Raw genomic sequence first — 22,362 nt, 5'->3', positions numbered from 1 at the left:
TCTCCTCAGTCACGTCAAATGATCTATCGGCTAACCTTTTACTCCTAATTTTCAATCTCTATATCTTTTTTCTAAGGTTATGTCCTCGATAACATTTACTGACTAACATTCTACTCTAATCTTCTACTTTCATATCTTTTCCTATCTCCGTACCTTTTTTCTAATAGTTTCTTTGATACATTTAAGGCATAATACATATATTGAATCCTAAACTTGACTTCAAATTTTAGCTTTGACCTCCAACTTTCATAATACACAAACAGACACTTTAACTATTCAAATTTTAAATAAATAAACACATGAGTCCTTAGATGACACAATACACGTAGGACACCATGTATGACAAAAAATGACATGCAGGATGACACTTAAACTTGTGATTCGAAACCAAGTTTAAGGGCCTATTTATGTAACTTGGCTTCGAATGACATTTATACCTTCAACTTTGGATGTGCACAAGTAGACACTTAAACTTGTATAAAGTTGAACAAACAGACACACATGTCCTGCATGTCATTTTTTGTCCTACGTGGTGTCCTATATTTATTGTGTCATGTAGGACTCATGTGTTTATTTATTTAAAAGTTAGATAGTTAAAGTGTTTGTTTGTGCATTATGAAAATTGGAGGTCAAAGTTAAAATTTGAAACCAAATTTAGAATCCAATATATATATTATGCCTACATTTAAAATGTCAAACATTTTTGCAACACCTCTAAGTATTCTCTCTCATTATAGCTACACAGTGAGGGTGGGGGGGGGATAAAGTTTACAAGCAAGAAATGTTAACCTGAACTGACAAGCATACCTAGACACCACCTTATAAGTGTGTGATGGGTTCTACATTACTTGCTTATCAATGCCACCTAACCTTCTTTGTCTTGACCTCCATTGTTTCCATAAGACACTTGCAAAACCCAGTTTACTCACCTAAAGTATAATGCAATAAGATATCTTTGAAATTGACACCTTATTTCTGTAGGTTTCCCGGTAATATAGATATCTGCCAGATCTCTGTCGCTTTCTCCTTCAATCTTCTTTCTTTCACCTGACACTCATGTGATTTCGATGGGTTTTAGGGCAAATTTTTTTGTAGCCATTCGTGACAATCTTATTAATGGTGTGTGTTGGCCTCGAGCGGTAAATATATGCATTTTCAAGTTCAAACGAGGTCCAATGCAGGAAATATCAAATTTTCTATTACGTGTCTTGTAGTCCATGAATTTTTTATGACATGTGATCCCTACTGGTTTTTGGCCAAAAATTTTTGTGGTCATCCATGGCGATCTTATCAACGGTGTGTGTTGGTCCAAGGGAAAAACATGCGCATTTTCAAGTTCAAACAAGGCTCAGAGCAAATACCAAATTTTTATTTTAATATGCTATAGTCATAAATTTTCGATGATATGTGATCCGGAAGAGTTTTTGATTTATTAATGGCATGGGCGTTTGTGACTACCCATGCGTTTGTCTCGAGGTCCAAACGTTCACATTTTCAAGTAAAAGGCAAATTTAGTAGTGCAATTTACTAGCAAAAGGCAGAGGCATAACCCAAACGAAAAGACCAATATGAGCAAATGATAGTGGGATTATCCTTGGCCCCTACCAATCATTTTTGCATTCACGCTGTAAACTAAATTAGTAAACGACATTAATTAAACTATCCCAAGTAAAAAACTGAAATGTTATTTTCTTTCCTATTTGGTTTATTCTTTTCTTTAGAAAAAGTCTGCAATTCTATAAATTGAAGACTCATCTTCTCATACCAACAATACAATGTAGTCGTTTAGAGAGTTCTGTTTATGAAAAAAAATTCTCTCTATAACTTTTATGTTTTTAATTAGTTTTCAATTATGTAGGTCAGTTGGTGGTATCAAATAATAATATTTTGACTTTTAGTATAATTTTATGTGTCGTCTAATTTATTATTATATAATATGCAATTTTAAGCTTCCGCATGACGTCCTAATCACTTCCAAACTCAACAGAAAGTTGCATAAGAGTCTGCTCGAACTCAGTGTCTTGATTCAAATTTTGTGTTAAGAAATCCACTAATTAAATAAGTATAAAAAATAAACTAATTTAATGATATCTTATCTCACTATTTTAGGAAAGAGAAACTGATAAAATTCAAATTTTGGCTCCACCTATTTATAGGACGGGGCGGATTAATACGAGATAAGCTCAATCCCCCGTCCCCACCAAACTGACATCCATTAAATCATCCACATGAGAAATATATAGGCTTTTAGCCTTGTGTTCTTTGTTTTTTTTAGCAAGTCAAAAAAAACCGCACTTTAAAGAATATGATATAGTCACGTAGACAATCTATGATCTATTCTATTGTTATTATTAATAACTTCTTTCGTATTCTAAATCTGTAATCTATAAGTTTCGCATAGAAAACTTTACTGTTACTCAAGATCGCGTTAAAAGAGAGGGAATTTAGTCAAATATGACAGCTTCAACTTACATAGCATCAGTACACGGACAGTAGTTATTTTGTGTCATTTTCATTAACTTGAGTATTATTTTTTGTAAACAAAATAAGATGACAACTTATAATTTTAACAACTCATAGTCAAAGTTGGTGTAAAACACCTTTTTCTTTATGGTAGGTAATTAATTAATTGGTTTTTAATTCTGGTAGTTGGGATAGTTATTGCACTGTTTATGAACTTTTGGTGTATGCCAGAGAGGTGGTGAATAGTATGGGTACTTAAAAGTGTAACAAATTGGGCATGTGGGTTGGTGTTGCTGGTAAGAGTCTTAAATGTGAGGAGGCAAAGTTAAATTTTTTTGTATTTGATACGATACTTGTTATTATAAAAAAAAATATGGAAATATATATCATATCGAAAATTTTGTATTAAAATTATATAAGTTAATATTTTTACAAAATTAATTATTTAGACATTGAAATTTTGAAACTTAAAATATCGAATTATTTTAATTTGGTGTGGTAAAAAAATTTAATACCATACGATGGACACCCCTACTTAGGCCAATGTATTTGATGTGTTTTTTTTTTTTGGGAAAATTGGACAAATAAGTAAATATGTATTAGTTAATTAGCTAAATCAATGAATTAATTTAAAACTGTGATGATAAATTGATAATTTTCATTTTAGATACTGAAAATCAGATTTCTAGGGATCATTTAAAAAAGAGCAACTTTCACATATAGCAAACATAAAAATCATATTTGTATGTTATAGTTATAGTGTGCATAGTTGCGCTTCATAACAAATATAAATATGTATCTGTATAATTTGTCTTTGTTTCGGTATACATATACAAAAAATTAATTGTATAATATGTGTTGGTATAAAACAAGAAAGAGAGAAAGACAAAAGAAAGTTGGGCAGGGGAAAATTGTATTTGTATAATCATAAGTGTATAAGACGAAAATATTTGCATTTGTATTTGTATATACAATATTCTCTCTCTTTATACAAACACAAACGTAATGTATACATTTGTATTTGTATAAAGTGAGAGAGGTCAATGAGAGTGGCCAGCGAGATCTGGGGGAGAGAAACGAAAATATATATATATATATATATATATATATATATATATACAACTTTCTCTCGCTTTATACATATACATGTTTCCAATCTGTGTTATAAAATCAGAAATTACTGGTTCTAATAAATCATTCAGAAACACGAAGTAACTGAGAATTTTTATAACCAGTAAATAAGATGAACAGAAATAAAATAATTTAATCTGTAAAAACGTACCAGAATCTGGAATACTCTTATTGAAAATTTAGGAAGAAAATCAAGTCCACTGAATTCACAGTGTCCCCTTAAGGAAATTATTCCCCTCTAGTATCCGAGGTTTGATTTGGAATATAACCTCCCAGGGTAAAATGATTTTAATCAGTAGAGTATAGATACCAAAAACTCTACTGTCAGCGAATCAATCCACAGCAGGAAAGTACACGAAGAAAAAATGTGATTTTAAGAAGAAGGAAGATCAGAAAATTCGTTAGTAATATTCTGAAGACTGAATGGTATTTATAGGCAAGAAGAATATATTCTGAAAGGTTGCAACCCTTTCAGAATTAACACGACCATTAATGAAAGGTTGCAAACTTTCAAATGGTATTGACTGTTCCTGAAAGTTGCAACCTTTCAGAACAGTCATGGCGGGAAATTTTGAATATAACGGAATTTAAAACGGGTCACTCGCGCGGATCCGAGTCGGGTCGGGTTTTAACTAAAAAGTTGAAAACATTTCGGTTATCAACTAATTTATTGAAAATAATTTTTGGCCATTTAAAATTAATTAATAAATAATTAAAATAAATTTTGTCCAAAAAATTATCTCTCGATCGATCATTTGCCAAAGCCAAAGCCAAAGCCGAAGCCGAAGCCGAAGCCGAAGCCGAAGCCGAAGCGAGCGACGACGACGACGGCGCGAGGGGGGTCCCTCTTTCCAACCCTTTTAACAATTAATAGGAGTGTTTATTTATTTAAACTCTCCTATTTTCATTTCCATTACCGATGAGGGACTATTGCCTTTTTCAATAAAGCATTAGAGGACTTTTCAAGTTCCCAACCTTTCAAGTTCTAAACTTTTCAAATTCCTCTCCTTCCCTCTATTTCCCATCAATTCTTGCTACATACCCAACAATCCCCCACATTGATGGGGAATAGTTATAACATAGGAATGCACGGACAATTGTGTACTTTACAAGCAAGGATTAATTGCATCTGGATAAGTAGGTTTTCCCTTGGACTTTCCGTAGTGAACATATGTCGGATATACTCGGTCAATCGGTAGATGTGATATCTTTGAACCGTCGAACTTTGGTGTATACCTAGACAACCATATGTCACACAATTAACCCTTTACTGTTTATGATTCTTACGGTTGTGTTCGTTTCAGCCATGAACACCTCCTGGTTTCATGAGTGTATAGAGAATAGGCTTTTGACATAAATTCTCTTTGAAGCGGCTTCCACTTCACACTCACATAGGTGATTTCTAACCGTGTCATCTCGTAGATACACTATTTGGTCAAATCTACCAAACTTAGCAAATCATTAAAAACTTTAAGCTTTATTACCTCATTAACAAGCCTTAAAGTCTTAACCTTTTCCTGAACATTGTCTTCATCATGAGAATGGATTGAGTTATTTGACAATGTCGAACCGTCAGCCACAACTTTGTTTTTCTCCTTGAATCTAGCTCTTGGGATCTCCAGTCTGCTAGATAGAGTTACCGTCATGCTGACTTGTCCTAAGCCGTAAACCCATTCCCTTAGATGATCTTTCAACTGCCTCTCTCACTAGGCCTTTCGTTAGTGGATCTGACACATTATCGCTTGACTTTACATAGTCAATTGTGATAATTCCACTAGAGAGCAGTTGTCTTATGGTGTTATGTCTACGTCGTATATGACGAGACTTCCCGTTGTACATAACGCTCCCTGCCCTACCTATTGCTGCTTGACTATCGCAATGTATGCAAATTGGTCCAACAGGTTTGGGCCAGAATGGAATATCCTCTAGGAAATTCCGGAGCCATTCCGCTTCTTCACCAGCCTTATCCAAAGCAATGAATTCAGATTCCATTGTGGAGCGAGCAATACATGTCTGTTTGGAAGATTTCCAAGAGACAGCTCCTCCACCAAGTATGAATACATAACCACTCGTGGATTTTACATCATTTGACCCGGTGATCCAATTTGCATCACTATATCCTTCAATCACAGCAGGATATTTATTATAATGCAAAGCATAATGTTGTGTCCATTTTAGATAACCCAACACACGTTTCATAGCCATCCAGTGAGTTTGATTCGGATTACTAGTGTACCGACTCAGTTTACTAATAGCACATGCTATATCTGGTCGCGTGCAATTCATAATATACATCAAACTTCCCAACACTCTGGCATATTCCAATTGAGAGTCACTTTGACCTTCATTCTTTTTAAATGTACAACTTAAATCAATTGGAGTTTTGACTACATTGAAATTCAAGTAATTGAACTTATCCAATACTTTTTCAATATAATGAGATTGAGATAATGCTAGTCCCTGGGGAGTTTTGATAATCCTGACCCCTAAGATCAAATCAGCAACTCCTAAGTCTTTCATATCGAACTTGCTGGACAACATGCGCTTAGTAGCATTTATATCGTCAATTTCTTTACTCATTATTAACATGTCATCAACATACAAACAAACAATGACTTCATGATTCATAACGTTTTTAATGTAAACACATTTATCACATTCGTTAATCTTGAATCCATTTGCCAACATTATTTGATCAAATTTAGCATGCCATTGTTTGGGTGCTTGCTTGAGTCCATAAAGTGACTTCACAAGTCTGCACACTTTCTTTTCTTTACCAGGAACTATAAACCCTTCAGGTTGTTCCATGTAAATTTCTTCCTCTAACTCTCCATTTAAGAAGGCTGTCTTTACATCCATTTGGTGGATTTTAAGATCATGCACTGCTGCTAGTGCTATTAACATCCTAATTGATGTTATCCTTGTTACTGGAGAATATGTGTCAAAGTAGTCCAGACCTTCCTTTTGTCTGTACCCTTTGACTACCAGTCTAGCCTTATATTTGTCAATAGTCCCATCAGGTTTCATTTTCCTTTTAAAGATCCACTTTGATCCTAAAGGTTTATTTCCTGGAGGAAGATCAGTCAATTCCCAAGTGTGATTGCTTAAAATTGATTCAATCTCACTATTGACTGCTTCTTTCCAATAAGTTGACTCTGACGAAGACATAGCTGCTTTAAATGTTTGAGGCTCATTTTCAAGCAATAGTGCTACAAAATCTGGTCCGAAAGAAACAGATTTTCGTTGTCGAGTACTTCGCCTAGGTTCCTCACTAGTTAGAATATTTTCCATTGATTCTTCTCGTGGTCGTTTAGGTCTTTCACTTGTTGACTCACTTTCAGTTTTATACGGATAAATGTTTTCAAAAAACTCTGCATTATCTGATTCAATTATCGTATTAACATGAATCTCAGGATTATCAGATTTGTGAACCAAAAATCGACAGGCTTTACTATTCACAGCATACCCAATAAAGACACAATCTATTGTTTTGGGTCCAATTTTAACCCTCTTAGGTAAAGGAACCTCTACCTTGGCTAAACACCCCCACACTTTGAAATATTTCAAGTTGGGTTTTCTTCCTTTCCACAACTCATATGGAATTGATTGTGTTTTTCGATGGGGTACTCTATTGAGTATTTTATTAGCTGTAAGGATGGCTTCCCCCCAAAGATTTCGCGGTGAACCAGAATTGATCATTAAGGCATTCATCATTTCCTTTAATGTTCTGTTCTTCCGTTCTGCCAAACCATTTGACTGTGGTGTATAAGGTGCAGTAGTTTGATGAATAATACCATATTCCAAACATATCTCTGCAAAAGGAGATTCATATTCTCCACCCCTATCACTCCGAATCATTTTTATCTTTAGATTCAATTGGTTTTCCACTTCATTTTTGTATTGCTTAAATGCATCAATTGCTTCATCCTTACTATTAAGCAAATATACATAACAAAATCGAGTGCAGTCATCAATAAAAGTTATAAAATACTTTTTCCCACCACGAGATGGTGTTGACTTCATATCGCATATATCTGTGTGAATTAAGTCTAAAGTTTTAGAATTTCTTTCAACAGACTTGTAAGGATGTTTAACAAACTTACTTTCCACACAAATTTCACATTTCGACTTATCGCATTTAAAATCAGGCAATACTTCTAGATTAACCAATTTTCGCAAGGCTTTGTAATTTACATGTCCCAAACGGGCATGCCATAAATCACTTAACTCCAATAAGTAAACAGAAGCAGAATTTTTATTAATACTGTCAATAACCATTACATTTAGTTTGAAAAGACCCTCATTGAGGTAGCCCTTTCCTATAAACATTTCATTCTTACTTATTACAGCTTTATCACTAACTAGGACACACTTAAACCCGTTCTTAACGAGTAGTGCAGCAGAAACTAAATTCTTCCTAATAGTAGGGACATGCAGAACATTGTTTAAAGTCAACACTTTGCCGGATGTCATTTTCAACATTACTTTCCCAGTTCCTGCAATCCTTGCTGTTGCTGTGTTTCCCATGAATAAATCTTCATCGTACTCAGCAGGAGTGTACGTTGCAAAGGCTTCTTTTGCAGAGCAAATATGTCTAGTAGCACCTGAGTCGAGAAACCACTCCTTGGGATTTCCAACTAAGTTACACTCCGATATCATTGCACACAAGTCATCTGCATCTTCCATCTTTTCCACGATGTTTGCTTGACTTTTGCCTTTGCCTTTGTTTTTGTCCTTTCTTGGAGCATGACAATCAGAAGATCTATGACCAGCCTTGCCACAATTATAACAGTTGCCTTTGAATTTCTTCTTGGCCTGTTCTGACTTCTGCCCGTTGGACTTCTTTCTCTTTTTGTCTTTGGTAGGAGCTTCTTCAACAATATTAACTCCAATGATTGTTGAACTCTTACGCGACTTCTTTTCGGCATTTCTGTTATCTTCCTCAATCTTGAGCCGAATCACAAGATCTTCAAGCTTCATTTCTTTACGCTTGTGCTTTAGATAATTCTTGAAATCATTCCACGAAGGAGGCAACTTCTCGATCATTGCAGCCACTTGAAAAGCTTCATTTACTACCATATCTTCAGCAATCAGATCATGGAGAATAAGTTGAAGTTCCTGCACTTGTGATCCAACAGTTTTACTATCTACCATTTTATAGTCTAAAAACTTTGCGACCACAAACTTTTTCAAGCATGCATCTTCTGTCTTATATTTCTTCTCAAGTGCATTCCACAACTCTTTTGAACTTGTTATTGCACTATAGACATTATATAAGTCATCCTCTAAAGCACTCAAAATGTAACCTTTACATAGGAAGTCTGACTGTTTCCATGCTTCAACAATCATAAATTTTTCCCTGTCTGGCATATCATCAGCAGGAACTGGAGTATCTTCACTTGTAAATTTCTGCAGACCAAGAGTGGTAAGCCAGAAAAATACTCGTTGCTGCCATCCTTTGAAATTCACACCTGTGAATTTACCCGGTTTCTCTGCTTGTGATACAAGAGTTCGGGTTGGTGCAGCAACAGCCACTGTAACACCAGTGTTTTCCATTTCTGATAAACAAAATTGATACAATATAAGTAAGCAATAAATTATAATTGCAAACTTAAAGGAGTATAAAATCACAAAGATTTTTGTCTCCACCAGAAACACAGATTTAATAATTTCCTTAAGATTGTTTCCAATCTGTGTTATAAAATCAGAAATTACTGGTTCTAATAAATCATTCAGAAACACGAAGTAACTGAGAATTTTTGTAACCAGTAAATAAGATGAACAGAAATAAAATAATTTAATCTGTAAAAACGTACCAGAATCTGGAATACTCTTATTGAAAATTTAGGAAGAAAATCAAGTCCACTGAATTCACAGTGTCCCCTTAAGGAAATTATTCCCCTCTAGTATCCGAGGTTTGATTTGGAATATAACCTCCCAGGGTAAAATGATCTTAATCAGTAGAGTATAGATACCAAAAACTCTACTGTCAGCGAATCAATCCACAGCAGGAAAGTACACGAAGAAAAATTGTGATTTTAAGAAGAAGGAAGATCAGAAAATTCGTTAGTAATATTCTGAAGACTGAATGGTATTTATAGGCAAGAAGAATATATTCTGAAAGGTTGCAACCCTTTCAGAATTAACACGACCATTAATGAAAAGTTGCAAACTTTCAAATGGTATTGACTGTTCCTGAAAGTTGCAACCTTTCAGAACAGTCATGGCGGGAAATTTTGAATATAACGGAATTTAAAATGGGTCACTCACGCGGATCCGAGTCGGGTCGGGTTAACTAAAAAAATTGAAAACATTTCGGTTAAATTCTGTTATCAACTAATTTATTGAAAATAATTTTTGGCCATTTAAATTAATTAATAAATAATTAAAATAAATTTTGTCCAAAAAATTATCTCTCGATCGATCATTTGCCAAAGCCAAAGCCAAAGCCAAAGCCGAAGCCGAAGCCGAAGCCGAAGCCGAAGCCGAAGCGAGCGAGCGACGACGACGACGGCGCGAGGGGGGTCCCTCTTTCCAACCCTTTTAACAATTAATAGGAGCGTTTATTTATTTAAACTCTCCTATTTTCCTTTCCATTACCGATGAGGGACTATTGCCTTTTTCAATAAAGCATTAGAGGACTTTTCAAGTTCCCAACCTTTCAAGTTCTAAACCTTTCAAATTCCTCTCCTTCCCTTATTTCCCATCAATTCTTGCTACATACCCAACAATACAAACGCATTTTATACATTTGTATTTGTATAAAAGCGAAAGAGGCGAGGGAGACTGCCAGCGAGAACGAGAGTGTCGAGCGAGATTCACCAGGAAAGAGGCAAAGTAACAACAATTTGATATGTGATACAATTAAATCAAACTATGTTTATAACGTTTAATTTAAAGTTTGATACTTAAAGAGTGCTTTATTAGAACCCTAAACTGTAGGAAAATGATGAGAACAACAAACACCATGTAGAAAAATAAGAAGAAGAAACAGTGAAGACCAACAATGGGGGAAATTTTCTCTGATTTTCTGAGTTTTTTTTTATTGAAGAAGGAACAACTATTTAACCTAATACAAAATGGCAGAAATGTAAATAATCTAAGAGGCTAAAAAATTTCTAACAAACTTTGCACACCTATACAAAATTCTAGAAGAAGCATCTAATAAGAGAATCTTATGCTATGTATTAAAAAGATGACAAAAAGTAATGGGATATGAGTGAATGGGCTTTCTTGATTGATAATGTTGATCGGAATGTTGGGTCATGAATGTTGGGTAGAATTTGATTAAGGAACAGGTCCTGCGACCTGTTTCTCTTTATTCTTCAGATGATACTTGACTTAAGGAACAAGTCCTGTGACTTGTTTCTCTTCATTCTTCATATGAGACTTGTCTTCAGATGAGACTTGACTTAAGGAACAGGTCCTGTGACCTGTTTCTCTTCATTCTTCATGTGAGACCTGGGCCTGGTTTTCATGACTGCGGCGGCGTCGCCTGAGTTTCATTATCATTCTAATACCCCCCCCCCTCAAGTTAGCGGGGAGAGAAGCGAGACACCAACTTGCCATCAAGTCTATGGTGTGAGGAACTAAAAAAAGTAGAGTTGAACTGGTGAAGAGAATACTGAATGTCATGAAAACCAGGCCCAGGTCTCACATGAAGAATGAAATGAAATTGGTCGCATGACATTCAGTATTCTCTTCACCAGTTCAACTCTACTTGTTTGGTTCCTCACATCATAGACTTGATAGCAAGTTGATGTCTCGCTTCTCTCCCCGCCAACTTGAGGGGGGGGGGGTATTAGAATGATAATGAAACTCAGGTCAGGCCGCAGTCATGAAAACCAGGCCCAGGTCTCACATGAAGAATGAAGAGAAACAGGTCGCAGGACCTGTTCCTTAAGTCAAGTATCATCTGAAGAATAAAGAGAAACAGGTCGCAGGACCTGTTCCTTAATCAAATTCTACCCAACATTCATGACCTAACATTCAGATCAACATTATCAAACAAGATAGCCCATTCACTCATATCCCATTACTTTTTATCATCTTTTTAATACATAACATAAGATTCTCTTATTAGATGCTTCTTCTAGAATTAAATTACCATAGGGCCCCTTTTCTGATTTCTAGCTTGAAATTAAATATTTTAGAAAATAAAGGGGAAAGGGACAATAATTTATACTACACATTTTTTTGGATCGGGTCAAATAGGTCATCAATCAGGTGGTTTGGGTTGAGATATTTGGATTTTGTGTAACTTGCCTAATTAGTATGCCAACTAAGCATTTAATATATGAGATAACATGTCAACTTAATTTATTAATTTTTTAATCCACAAAAGATGAGTAAAATAATATGAAGATTAACGATAAAAGCATACGATTATATGAATGTGAAATATAAGAAGAGGTGTAATGTAATTACGTAAGTTCAATCATATTACTACACGTAATTGAGTCTTAAAAGATAAATTGTATATGTGTTAAAAAATTTCATTCTCTAGAATAAGCTCTAACATTCAATATGATATAACATGTCAATGTAATTTATTATTTTGCTACATAAAAAATGAGAAAAATATATGAAAATTAATGATAAAAGCATAAGATTATATGAATGTGAAATATAAGAAGAGGTGTAATATAATTTCCTAATTCAGTTATGTTAGTAGAGGTAGTTGAGTCTTGAAAGATAAATTGTGTATACATTTATTTCTAATGATGAAAATTATCAATCATTCTCTAGAATAAGCTTTATTGTTAGTATTTCACTCAATGTTATCATAATTATATTTTATTCAAAAATAAAATAAAATTAGTAGTCTTTTCGAAAAATAGTCTATTATATTGTATTTTTTCAGAAAATGAGTCGTCTATTATACCATCCTTTTCTTGAAGAAGTTGTTTGAATTTATATAAATAAAATATTTGTCTCCTTATATACATGACACATACAATGGTTTTCACGATCTAGTTGTTTTGAGAGTTTTTTATTTTTTTGGAATTTCAAGATAACCTGCAACTGCTATAATCTCTGTCTCAATCTCTGTATTTTTGGATAAGCACTCTTTAGTGAGTACTTTATGCACACGGGGTAAACCCCCATTATGTAATAGCCTGCAAATCACACCGGAAATGTAAATAGATTTTTTTTTTATTAATATTATTTTACGCTACCTCTAACCTTCTATATATTAGCTTTCAATTTTGTTTGATCATGCAATGCATGCTTATATGGTTTTATTTAGGTAGAAGACATCATTCCCCTAACTTTCTTGAAGTCTTAGATTTCTCTTCTTTTAGTAATTCCATTCTCTCTCCCTATATATTGGTTTTGCCTTCCATACCTATCTCATGATTCAAAAAAAAAAAAAAAAACAATTAAAACTTAATAAAAATGGAATGTGTTTAATTTTAATCTAAATAACTTTTGAACTTAAATGACACTTCTATGGATGAGCATTTAAGGAATTTAACTTTATAATCCGCTATGCTTTCTTAATTACAAGTGAAACAATTAATTAGTTTCATTTTAATTACTTGCCCTTTGTATCGAAAAAAAATATATACTTTTTATCTTATCAGTTTAAGAGTCTTTTTTTTAATACTATCCTTTGTATTAAATATCTACATAAAATAGTAGTACAATATATTTAAAAAAAAATTTAGCACTTCACTATCACTATATACTCTTAGCGATAATTAACATTCTTTGAAAATGTCTGTGAAGCCTATAATGATATGAGATTCAAAGACAATGTCAGTAAAAACTTTAACAGTATCGCTAAAAGTTGTTTTTGTTTTGTAGTGATAATCAATTCAAAGTTCCAAAAGCATCATTAATAGCGTTATTTAATAAAATATATCTCCAACGAAAATGCTATTAAAAAATATATCAAATACTTATTACGAATCAAGTAATATAAAATGGAAGGAAAGTATTTTATTAGCTTTTATCTTCTTATCACGAGTAAGAAAATTTCTTCCTACCCATATAGGTAGGGGTATACAAATTGTGTTGGGTGTTTAATTGCATTTAATATTACGGCAATGAAAAGATGATAAATTTAAATGAACAAAATTGACTTTACATTATCAATTTATGACACATTAATTAATGTAATAGGAGGTTGTCTTTTTTTTCTTCTTTTCTCTCACACTCTTTAAATTGACCAATGTTGATGTATTTTGGAAATTCAACAAACATATCATATACTCCAATATTTCTTGTTCTACTCATAATTTTCTTGTAACAAAAAAAAAATGGCACAAAATTCTCCTAATGGAGAAATTCAATCATCAAATTTACCTAATTTTCTTCTCTCCGTTAGACTTAAATATGTTAAACTTGGTTACCATTACTTAATCTCAAATGCAATTTATCTCATAATTGTTCCAATTCTTGTTGCTGTGGGACTTCATCTTTCAACTCTTACACTTGAAGATCTCATGAAAAATCTTGCAATGTTGAAATCTTATTCGACACTTGTTGTATTTTTGGGCACAATATACTTCATGAGTCGTCCGAGAAACGTTTACTTAGTCGATTTCTCGTGTTACAAGCCACACGAACGTTACATGATATCGAAAGAACGTTTAGTAGAGAAACTGACAGATATTTTCGATGAAAGTAGTTTGAACTTTCAAAAGAAAATTTTGTTCAACTCAGGTTTAAGTGACAAGACATATATTCCAGTAGATAAGTGGATCCCTTCGAATTTTTCGCTTAGTAGTAACCAAAATCAAGCAAAATTGGTTATTATTGGTGCTATCGACGATTTATTGGCGAAAACCGGTTTAAAAATTCGAGATATTGGATTTATTATTGTGAATTCTAGTATGTTTAATCCAACACCTTCTCTTTCTGCCATGGTTGTGAATCATTATAAACTTAGTGTCAATGTGATTACTTACAATCTTGGAGGTATGGGCTGCAGTGCTGGGCTTATATCTGTGGACTTGGCCAACAGACTTTTACAGGTTGGTGTATCGTCTTTTTTGATATATTTTTTTAGTACGTTTCAAAAAGATTATAGATATGTATATATATTTAGGAATAGCCTCTAAATATAGCTAGCTAGTTAAATTGAACTGATTGTAAATTCTCATGGGAACTTTAATTACTTCTTAAAGTAACACTTTTAATTACTTCTTAAAGTAACACTTTTTATGAAGGTATGTCCCTCTTTTTTTAGTCCATTTTGCAAGAAACTCAATATCTTTTTCTTTTTTTTATATATATTTTTGTATTTTGGGGGTGTGTTCTATATAAAGAAGAATATTTTCTTTAAAATGTTTTTCTGGTTATGAGATATTTTCCAACAAAGACGTTTTTCCACCAACAGAATGAACATGATTTCTATTGCTTTTGGATGGAAGTCATTTTCCTTCATAATTATTTCATCTCATTACTTCATATCACAATAATACTCGACATATTATCAATCTTTAATACTTAAAACTACCATCAAAACACAATATGATTCATTAATATATATCAATCTTTAATACTTAAAAGTACCATCAAAACACAATATGATTCATTAATATATATCAATCTTTAATACTTAAAAGTACCATCAAAACACAATATGATTCATTAATATATATCATCATCAACTTTTAATAAAAAATGAGATCCACAGTCAAATCATTTTTTAGAAACTTTCTAGTGTTGGATCAAACATCATCATATAATATGTTGGTAAAATTTGTTGAGTTTTGAAATGATTGAACAGGGGAAAGCCAACAGCTATGCACTTATAGTAAGCACAGAAATAGTCTCATCAGCCTTCTATACTGGGAATGATAAATCAAAGCTAATACCAAACATGATTTTTCGGATGGGTGCATCCGCTGTTCTCCTATCGAACCGTTTCTCCGACCGGAGGCGGTCGAAATATCAACTGATGCATGTCGTCCGCACCCATAAAGGCGCGGACGACAGAGCATTCAGTTGCGTGTTTCAAGATGAGGAAGAGGATGGGAAAAAAGGCATGTCATTGTCAAAGGACCTAATGGCAGTAGCTGGTGAGGCTTTAAAAACCAACATCACAACTTTAGGCCCATTGGTCTTGCCAATGTCCGAGCAGCTCCTCTTTTTCGCCTCGTTAATTGCAAGGAACGTGTTTAAACGGAAAATCAAACCGTACATACCGGATTTCAAGATGGCATTCGAGCATTTCTGCATTCATGCAGGGGGGAGAGCTGTGTTGGATGAGCTTCAGAAGAATCTTGATCTCTCAGAAGCACTTATGGAACCATCTAGAATGACTCTGTATAGGTTTGGGAACACTTCAAGTAGCTCAGTGTGGTACAATTTGGCCTATTCCGAGGCTAAAGGAAGGATTAAGAAGGGCGATAGAGCGTGGCAAATAGGATTTGGATCAGGATTCAAATGTAATAGTGCTGTTTGGCGCGCCCTCAAGACAGTCAATCCAGCCAAAGAAAAGAACGCGTGGACAGATGAGATTGATGATTTTCCTGCTCAAGTCTCGCGTTGATGCTTCATACTGAAAAATGCACAACACCTACAAAAAATCACTCTTATACATTAAACTGTGCAAACAATTATTTGTACAATTAATGTATCTACAAGTACAAGGAAAATGAGGCAACCAGTAGGTAGTTCAAATTTCAATTTCATTACAAGCTTTGAATCAGATTGCTGACTTGAATTTCAATCTTTTATATTTCAATGTTGAATTAGCTCACTCATGCTCTCTATTTGTTGAAGGAAAATACCCTGTTCTTGAATCTTGCATCATTTTAATTTGTTTGTGTATACTTTTGAAACATGTAATCTTTAATATGTCATGAAAAATATTTTTCTTCATGCTCAACATACCATCAATGTGTTGGGTATAACACATGAAATTCATGAGCTAGCCTTATTCTTTTACTACTTTTAGTTTTTGGCACTTTTTTTTTGCGTCAGTTGAACAAGTAGACACACGTGTATTATGCCACATAGGACACGTGTTTATTTGTTTAGCTTTAAGTGTCTACTTGTACATTTATGTCTTTTATTACTTCTTTTGTATTCCTTTTACCTTTATTCACAGGACCACCATTCCAAAAACAGGAAATATAAGATGTGATATTGCAATTTGCAAGAGGAGAGCAAGTTACACATGTTATATGAATGGTTCTTTGAAATAGGACCATATGTATCTGTAGCTCGTTTTAGTTACTAGGTTCACAATTTAATACATAATACATATTTAATGAAGTTTCTAACATAAATACATGATCTAAGCAAAAACTATTGGGTTCGTCTCAACCCATACCTAATAGTGTAACTCCACCCCGGCCCGCTCAATAAATATCAAGAAATGTTTGAATGTGTACCCGGTTATTATACTATACTAACTTGAGGTCGCGTAGGAACCCATAAACTTCAAATCCTAGATCTGTCTTGGCTGGCTACTTTAGCTAGCAATGTCCAGCAGCAACCTAGGTCTTAACGATGCTTAACTTAGGAACAAATTAAACTCTTATATCCAATGTTTGTGTTAGTAAATAAAACCAGAACTTTGAGCTCCTTATGGATAACCAATTATTTAAGATGGCATTTGACACTGTGAATATTTCAAAATGCAGATCAAATAGTAGGCTTTCTAACAAAGAGGTACATACAAAGTGATTATAGTACTCATATTATGTCAGCCAGCCATGAGAATGGTCTTGTTTTATGTTCATGACTCAAATCCAGTAAGGAGTTTATGGTTGTTGGGGCTAGGGGACAAAATTTATAATCCGCCAAACCACGTCATCGATAAAACAAGTAAACATTTAAAACTGCAAGGTAGGCCACTCTCGGTGATGTAATTGAAAAATAACTATTGTCATGGAGTTTCAAATTACCTTGGGACTATGACCACTAGGATTCCAATTGAAACTTGAGGAGATGGAACGAAACAGACTTAGGCCCCTTTCCTCTTTCAAGGGGACTAGAAAGAATGCAACTACTGAGACAGCATCTCAAATTAAATCCTGAGAGAAAATAAAAGATTGGTGAGGTAAGGTCTATAGAACCGTAAGTAAAAGGGCTTAAAAGGAAGAGCACTCCGACTTGCTTTCGAGAGAAATTCTAGACACCTTAGATGTCAGATCCTACAGGAAAGACTTCATGATTATGTCCTGGAGTTTCATCTCTGGAATTTGAAACTCCATGACAGCGGCTACTTTTCATTTATAGGAACTGAGCAGTGGCTATTTGTGACGGTAAAATGTCACATCCACTTCGTGTTATCATCAAAAGTTGAATAGGCCTATGAGTTGGTAAGAACCTCAAAAGTAGCTTTGCTCTTTTTTCATAGCCGATGTGGTTAGTTTGACAATGATTGTCCAAAAGAAATCTGTTGATCCAAAGAATATCGGATTGATGGACAAATTAAACACTCAAATATGGACTTTCAAACAAGATAAAAAAGAGAGCCAACCCAAGTTTGCTTGATAATTGGAGTGAATAACTGGGAGTTCAATTACAAGAAGCCAATAGAAGTATAGCAAAATAAGTTGCACAAAGTTGCTTCTGCTAAATCTCTATTAAGTTCAATGGAAATGCAAGAAATTCTCTGAGTAGGAAAAATTATTTTATAAGAAGGCCCAATGCAACATGGGAAAGAGAAGGCCTAGTAGGTTGAAGATTGGTCACTCTCTAGAGAAAGAGTGAAGAAAGATCCCTCCTCGACGAAGGCTTCTGGACCAAAGGTTGCAAGCTCAATAGTTTCATTGCATTTCCTTCGAGGGAGTATTGGACAATTGATGAGGTCTAACATACTTATCAACACAAAGAATAACCTGGTACAGTTGGTTGTTAGTTGTTACTAAGGGCATCCTTATTGCATTCTATTGCTGCTTCATGTCCAGTTCCTTTCTTTACAGCTTCCTTGATTATTTCCAAGCTATAAAAGCCTCCTGGCTCAATTCCTGCAACGTGTTTGTTTCGAGACTTAATGAATAATTTGATGCTGGACTGGAAAATAACTATAAGTACTTGCATCCTTAAGAACAGAAAGAATATTCACCTTCTCCTTAATGGTCAGAGCTGCTTTGAAGTAAGAATGCTCATCTAGAGTAGAAAGGGAACAGGTAACATGTTTGTGCCATTCGTGTGACCAGAATTTTGTTCCTTTATTTCTTAGACAGGCTAGCGTTGGCCAGTTCTCTTGCATGCTACTTATCAGGTCTTTGATCTGCACCGACATAAATTTTCATGTGCAGAGTTAGTCCAGATCTCCAGATGACCAGTCTTCCGACCTATATATAATTGGTTTTCATCTGTGCAGGATACATTAATGTAGAGGCCCTCCCTTCAAAAAGGAACTTCACTGGTTGAAACTTGGGAGTGCTTGAGAAGCTATTTCGACAAAATTAACAATGTTCACGAGAAAATGCCAGTGTGCCAGAGGTACAAAAGAGCATTGTAACATAAATGTAAAATCACAATTCATTGACCTTACCTCTGTTTCATCATAGAGGTTTGTGTTATCACAACTTGATGGATAGGAGCCATTGTCGTAATTTGGTCGAAGTCCATGAACGCCAAAGTCAAGTGTTGGCTTTCCAGTAGTTGAATAACAACAACTTAGCTTTTGATCACATAGTGCTGGTGGCCACTGAGAACAAACATAACCTTAAAGTTAGAAAGTTCAAATCTAGGGGAACTCCAATAATTTTTACCTAAAAACATTCCAGGAGTAATAATTATCATATTCTAAGAGGAACTAGCAATAAAAGGAGAACTTGCCTGCTGAACAAAGTAAAAAAAATCAAAATTCTGTGTGACACAGAGAACAAACAAACATTTTACTACAATAATCTTGATCAGTATAGGGCGGTAGTATCCTATCCTTGTGTGCATATATGGTTGCTATTGGAGTTGAAGATGGTGTTTGCCGTCTAGAGTTTTATACACATATATGTATGTACAATACAAATCATCAGGATTACCAGTGTGCGGATGGAAAGTATCACCAAACTCTGCTTAAGTTCTCGTCATGCCAAAAGAGTAAAATCATGTGAAAAACACACGGCTACGTCCCTCTAACAGGTTTATCTGGACAATGAGCATGCGCCAAATGAAGCCATTCTTGATTTGACTCTCAATCACAGAGAAGTGTCGGAAGCATGCTAAGAAGAAATGAATATCCTACGAGCGATACCACATGTATCAGGAAACTGCATGGTAGTTCATAAAGTCTAACTGATGGCTAGTGGTCAGAATTTCACCAAGCAGATTCATGTGCTACAAGTTTTGTTATCCTCTCTTTTCATTAAACATTATTATTAAACAGAAAAACTCTGTGGTCCAAGAAATATAATGATCCCATCTAGGGAACTCAATTAGGCCTTCAATTGGAAAGTTATGGAAACTATATAACTATAACAAAATATGAAGAAAAAAAAAAGCATTTCAAGGATGTTAATTGTAGACAAATTTCAATTTACTCAAAACAGGGAATATGTATCAAAGTTTAGGTTGTCTTCTTGAATTAGTGCTGTTTAGTACTTCAGTTGATTTAAGAAAGTTGTAGCTTCATCTTTAAATTTATGTATTACAAAAATTAAAGAAACTGAACTGAAAGTAATATGGTAAAGAAGGATAAGAAACCTGCTTATTTTCTAACCTCGGGTTTGCTTTTCACCAGCATTCACTAGCAAACAAATCTGAACGATAAACTATTATGATGATTGATGAGAATACCCAATTATCACAAGAAAATTCTGCATTGTCTCCAGTTGGTGTTAAGATTGTATAGGCTTGGTCTCGCTAGTGAGCATTCCATCAATCATGTAACCGAAACTACCCAATATAACTTTTTCCACCTTCAAAATTGATGAAACTCATTAATGTGAAGGTGGTAGAGGTTTCCTCTCGCAAGAGTGCATATCGATCATTTGTCACCAAAAATCCCCACAAGAACAGTTTCCACCTTCAAAATGATGAAATCTATGCAAATCTCTAATAATAATATTTCGTTTAAAGATAAGTGATATGAATTTCGCAGCTGAATGACAATCCCCACAGATTCTAAGGTTCTTAACAACACGGATTGTTTTTCCGGGTGGACTATTAAGAAGACCAAAAGTAATTGCCAATTTTTCACTGTGGTACCTCAAAGTAGCTTCTTTATCTTCATCGTTTAGGCCGGGACGAAAAGCTATAGATGTATCAGGAACATAACCAACCAATTTCAATTTCTCGATTAACTTGTCAACTTCCTGGTGCAGTTCCCTGTGCTCAATACACGTAACCTCCCCAGAGAAGAATTCATGTAGTACATTGTTAACCTCTATCGAACTACATCCAGGAATTTTTTTAATCCCTCTTTCTTTCATCAATTTCCAGATGTAATTCACTTCTTCCCACTTCCCAGCTCGTGCACACATGTTTGAAAAGATCACATAATCGCCACTATGTGATTTGTCCAGTTCAAAGATTCTCTCAAGTACCAGCTTCCCCAAATCCACATTTCCATGGATGCTGCAAGCAGCTAACAATGTCCGCCAAAGTAAAAGTGTAGGTGGAATTGGCAATTCCGTTAAGAACTTAAAAGCATCAGTAAGGCGGCCAGCCCGAGCTAATGAATCCAACATGCATCCATAGTGTTTCACCCCTGGTACAATCCTGTAATATTCTGTCATGCTATTGAAAAATCTAAAACCCTCTTTGATCAATCCACTGTGGTTGCAGGCATAGAGTAGGCCCAAAAATGTAATTCCATCAGGATTAACTTTAGTGTTCTGCATCTCTTGAAACAAAGTTATTGCACAACGAGCACGCCCATGAATAGCATAAGCCATGATCATTGCTGACCATGCTTGAGTGTCCCTATAAGGCATGCTCTCAAAAACAGAAATCGCATCAGCCAAGCTCCCACACTTTGCATACATATCAATAAGTGCTGTGCTCACCTTAACATATTGATCAAAACCATTCTTCTTAACGTATTCATGTACCCATTTTCCAAATCCCAACGTTCCCAATAAAGCACATGATGAAACAACACCTAGAATTGTAACATCAGTAGGCTTAATTTTTTTCACTTGCAATTTACGAAACAACAAAAGAGCCTCATTTGGCTCGCTGCTTCTCACGTAACCCATTATGATTGCATTATATGTTACCACACAAGGGTCAGCTATTCTATCAAACACACAACGAGCTGAACTATTGTCCTTACACTCAATGTACATATTCATAAGTGCAGGACAAACATACATATCACCGTTAAGGCCGTATTTAATCAAAAGACAATGCAACTGCTTACCTTCTTCCAGAGCTTCAGCACCTGCACAAGCCTTCAACAAAGAAGGAAATGTATAAAAATCAGGGACAACACCCAATGTTAGAATTTTCAAGAACAGAACAAAAGCATTTAATGGGGTGTCACTACGAGCATAACCACGGGCCAAGAAGTTAAAAAGGACTATATCTGGTTGTGGAATTTTATCAAATAGGAGGTGAGCATGGTACATAAATGCAGGTGTTGGATTTTTTGTGCAAAAATTTATGAGCTTACTCATAAAAAAGATATCATTTTGCATTTGGGTTTTTATAGAAAAGGCTTGAATTTGCTTGATGTCTCTTAAAGATTTGCATTTGGGTACAAGAGCAAGAGGGTCAATTGGTGTAAATGTGTCTTTTCTTGAATTCTTTTTGGTGATCTCTTGGCAAGAGAAAGGGCCTACTATGAGTAATGGAGTTTGAATAGCCATGGATTACAGATTTTACATACAGTTAAGGGATTTTATACTG

General features: G+C 34.6%; 3 protein-coding genes across 7 annotated transcripts; 1 reads left to right on the top strand and 2 right to left on the bottom strand.

Annotated features, from left to right (window-relative positions):
- Positions 1 to 13,796: 13,796 nt before the first annotated feature.
- Positions 13,797 to 16,472, top strand: LOC107020302 (3-ketoacyl-CoA synthase 20-like). The gene is made up of 2 exons (XM_015220603.1): positions 13,797 to 14,576; positions 15,335 to 16,472. The coding sequence occupies exons 1-2, from the start codon at positions 13,860 to 13,862 to the stop codon at positions 16,097 to 16,099; spliced, it is 1,482 nt and encodes a 493-aa protein (XP_015076089.1). The 5' UTR covers positions 13,797 to 13,859; the 3' UTR covers positions 16,100 to 16,472.
- Positions 16,473 to 18,417: 1,945 nt separating this feature from the next.
- LOC107019244 (extracellular ribonuclease LE-like) lies at positions 18,418 to 20,254 on the bottom strand. The gene is made up of 4 exons (XM_015219795.1): positions 20,231 to 20,254; positions 19,064 to 19,219; positions 18,598 to 18,796; positions 18,418 to 18,530 (listed from the first exon to the last, which is right to left on the bottom strand). Exons 1-4 carry the CDS (start codon positions 20,252 to 20,254, stop codon positions 18,418 to 18,420), a joined length of 492 nt encoding a protein of 163 aa, XP_015075281.1.
- Positions 18,654 to 22,353, bottom strand: LOC107020300 (pentatricopeptide repeat-containing protein At2g02980, chloroplastic). Of its 5 annotated transcripts, none has more exons than XM_027917254.1 (4): positions 20,231 to 22,353; positions 19,554 to 19,752; positions 19,064 to 19,219; positions 18,654 to 18,960 (listed from the first exon to the last, which is right to left on the bottom strand). In XM_027917254.1, the coding sequence occupies exon 1, from the start codon at positions 22,320 to 22,322 to the stop codon at positions 20,505 to 20,507; it is 1,818 nt and encodes a 605-aa protein (XP_027773055.1). In that variant the 5' UTR covers positions 22,323 to 22,353; the 3' UTR covers positions 18,654 to 18,960; positions 19,064 to 19,219; positions 19,554 to 19,752; positions 20,231 to 20,504. The 5 variants fall into 5 exon arrangements, with proteins under 5 accessions (XP_027773055.1, XP_027773056.1, XP_015076086.1 ...); XM_027917255.1 differs by lacking the exon at positions 19,554 to 19,752 and having other exon boundaries at positions 20,231 to 21,613; positions 21,875 to 22,353; XM_015220600.2 differs by lacking the exon at positions 19,554 to 19,752 and having other exon boundaries at positions 20,215 to 22,353.
- Positions 22,354 to 22,362: the final 9 nt, after the last annotated feature.

The sequence above is a fragment of the Solanum pennellii genome, chromosome 5 (genome assembly GCF_001406875.1).
Source record: "Solanum pennellii chromosome 5, SPENNV200".
NCBI classification, from domain to species: domain Eukaryota; kingdom Viridiplantae; phylum Streptophyta; class Magnoliopsida; order Solanales; family Solanaceae; genus Solanum; species Solanum pennellii.
Note: the sequence above shows the minus strand (reverse complement) of the source record. Positions and strands in the feature narration are given on the sequence as shown.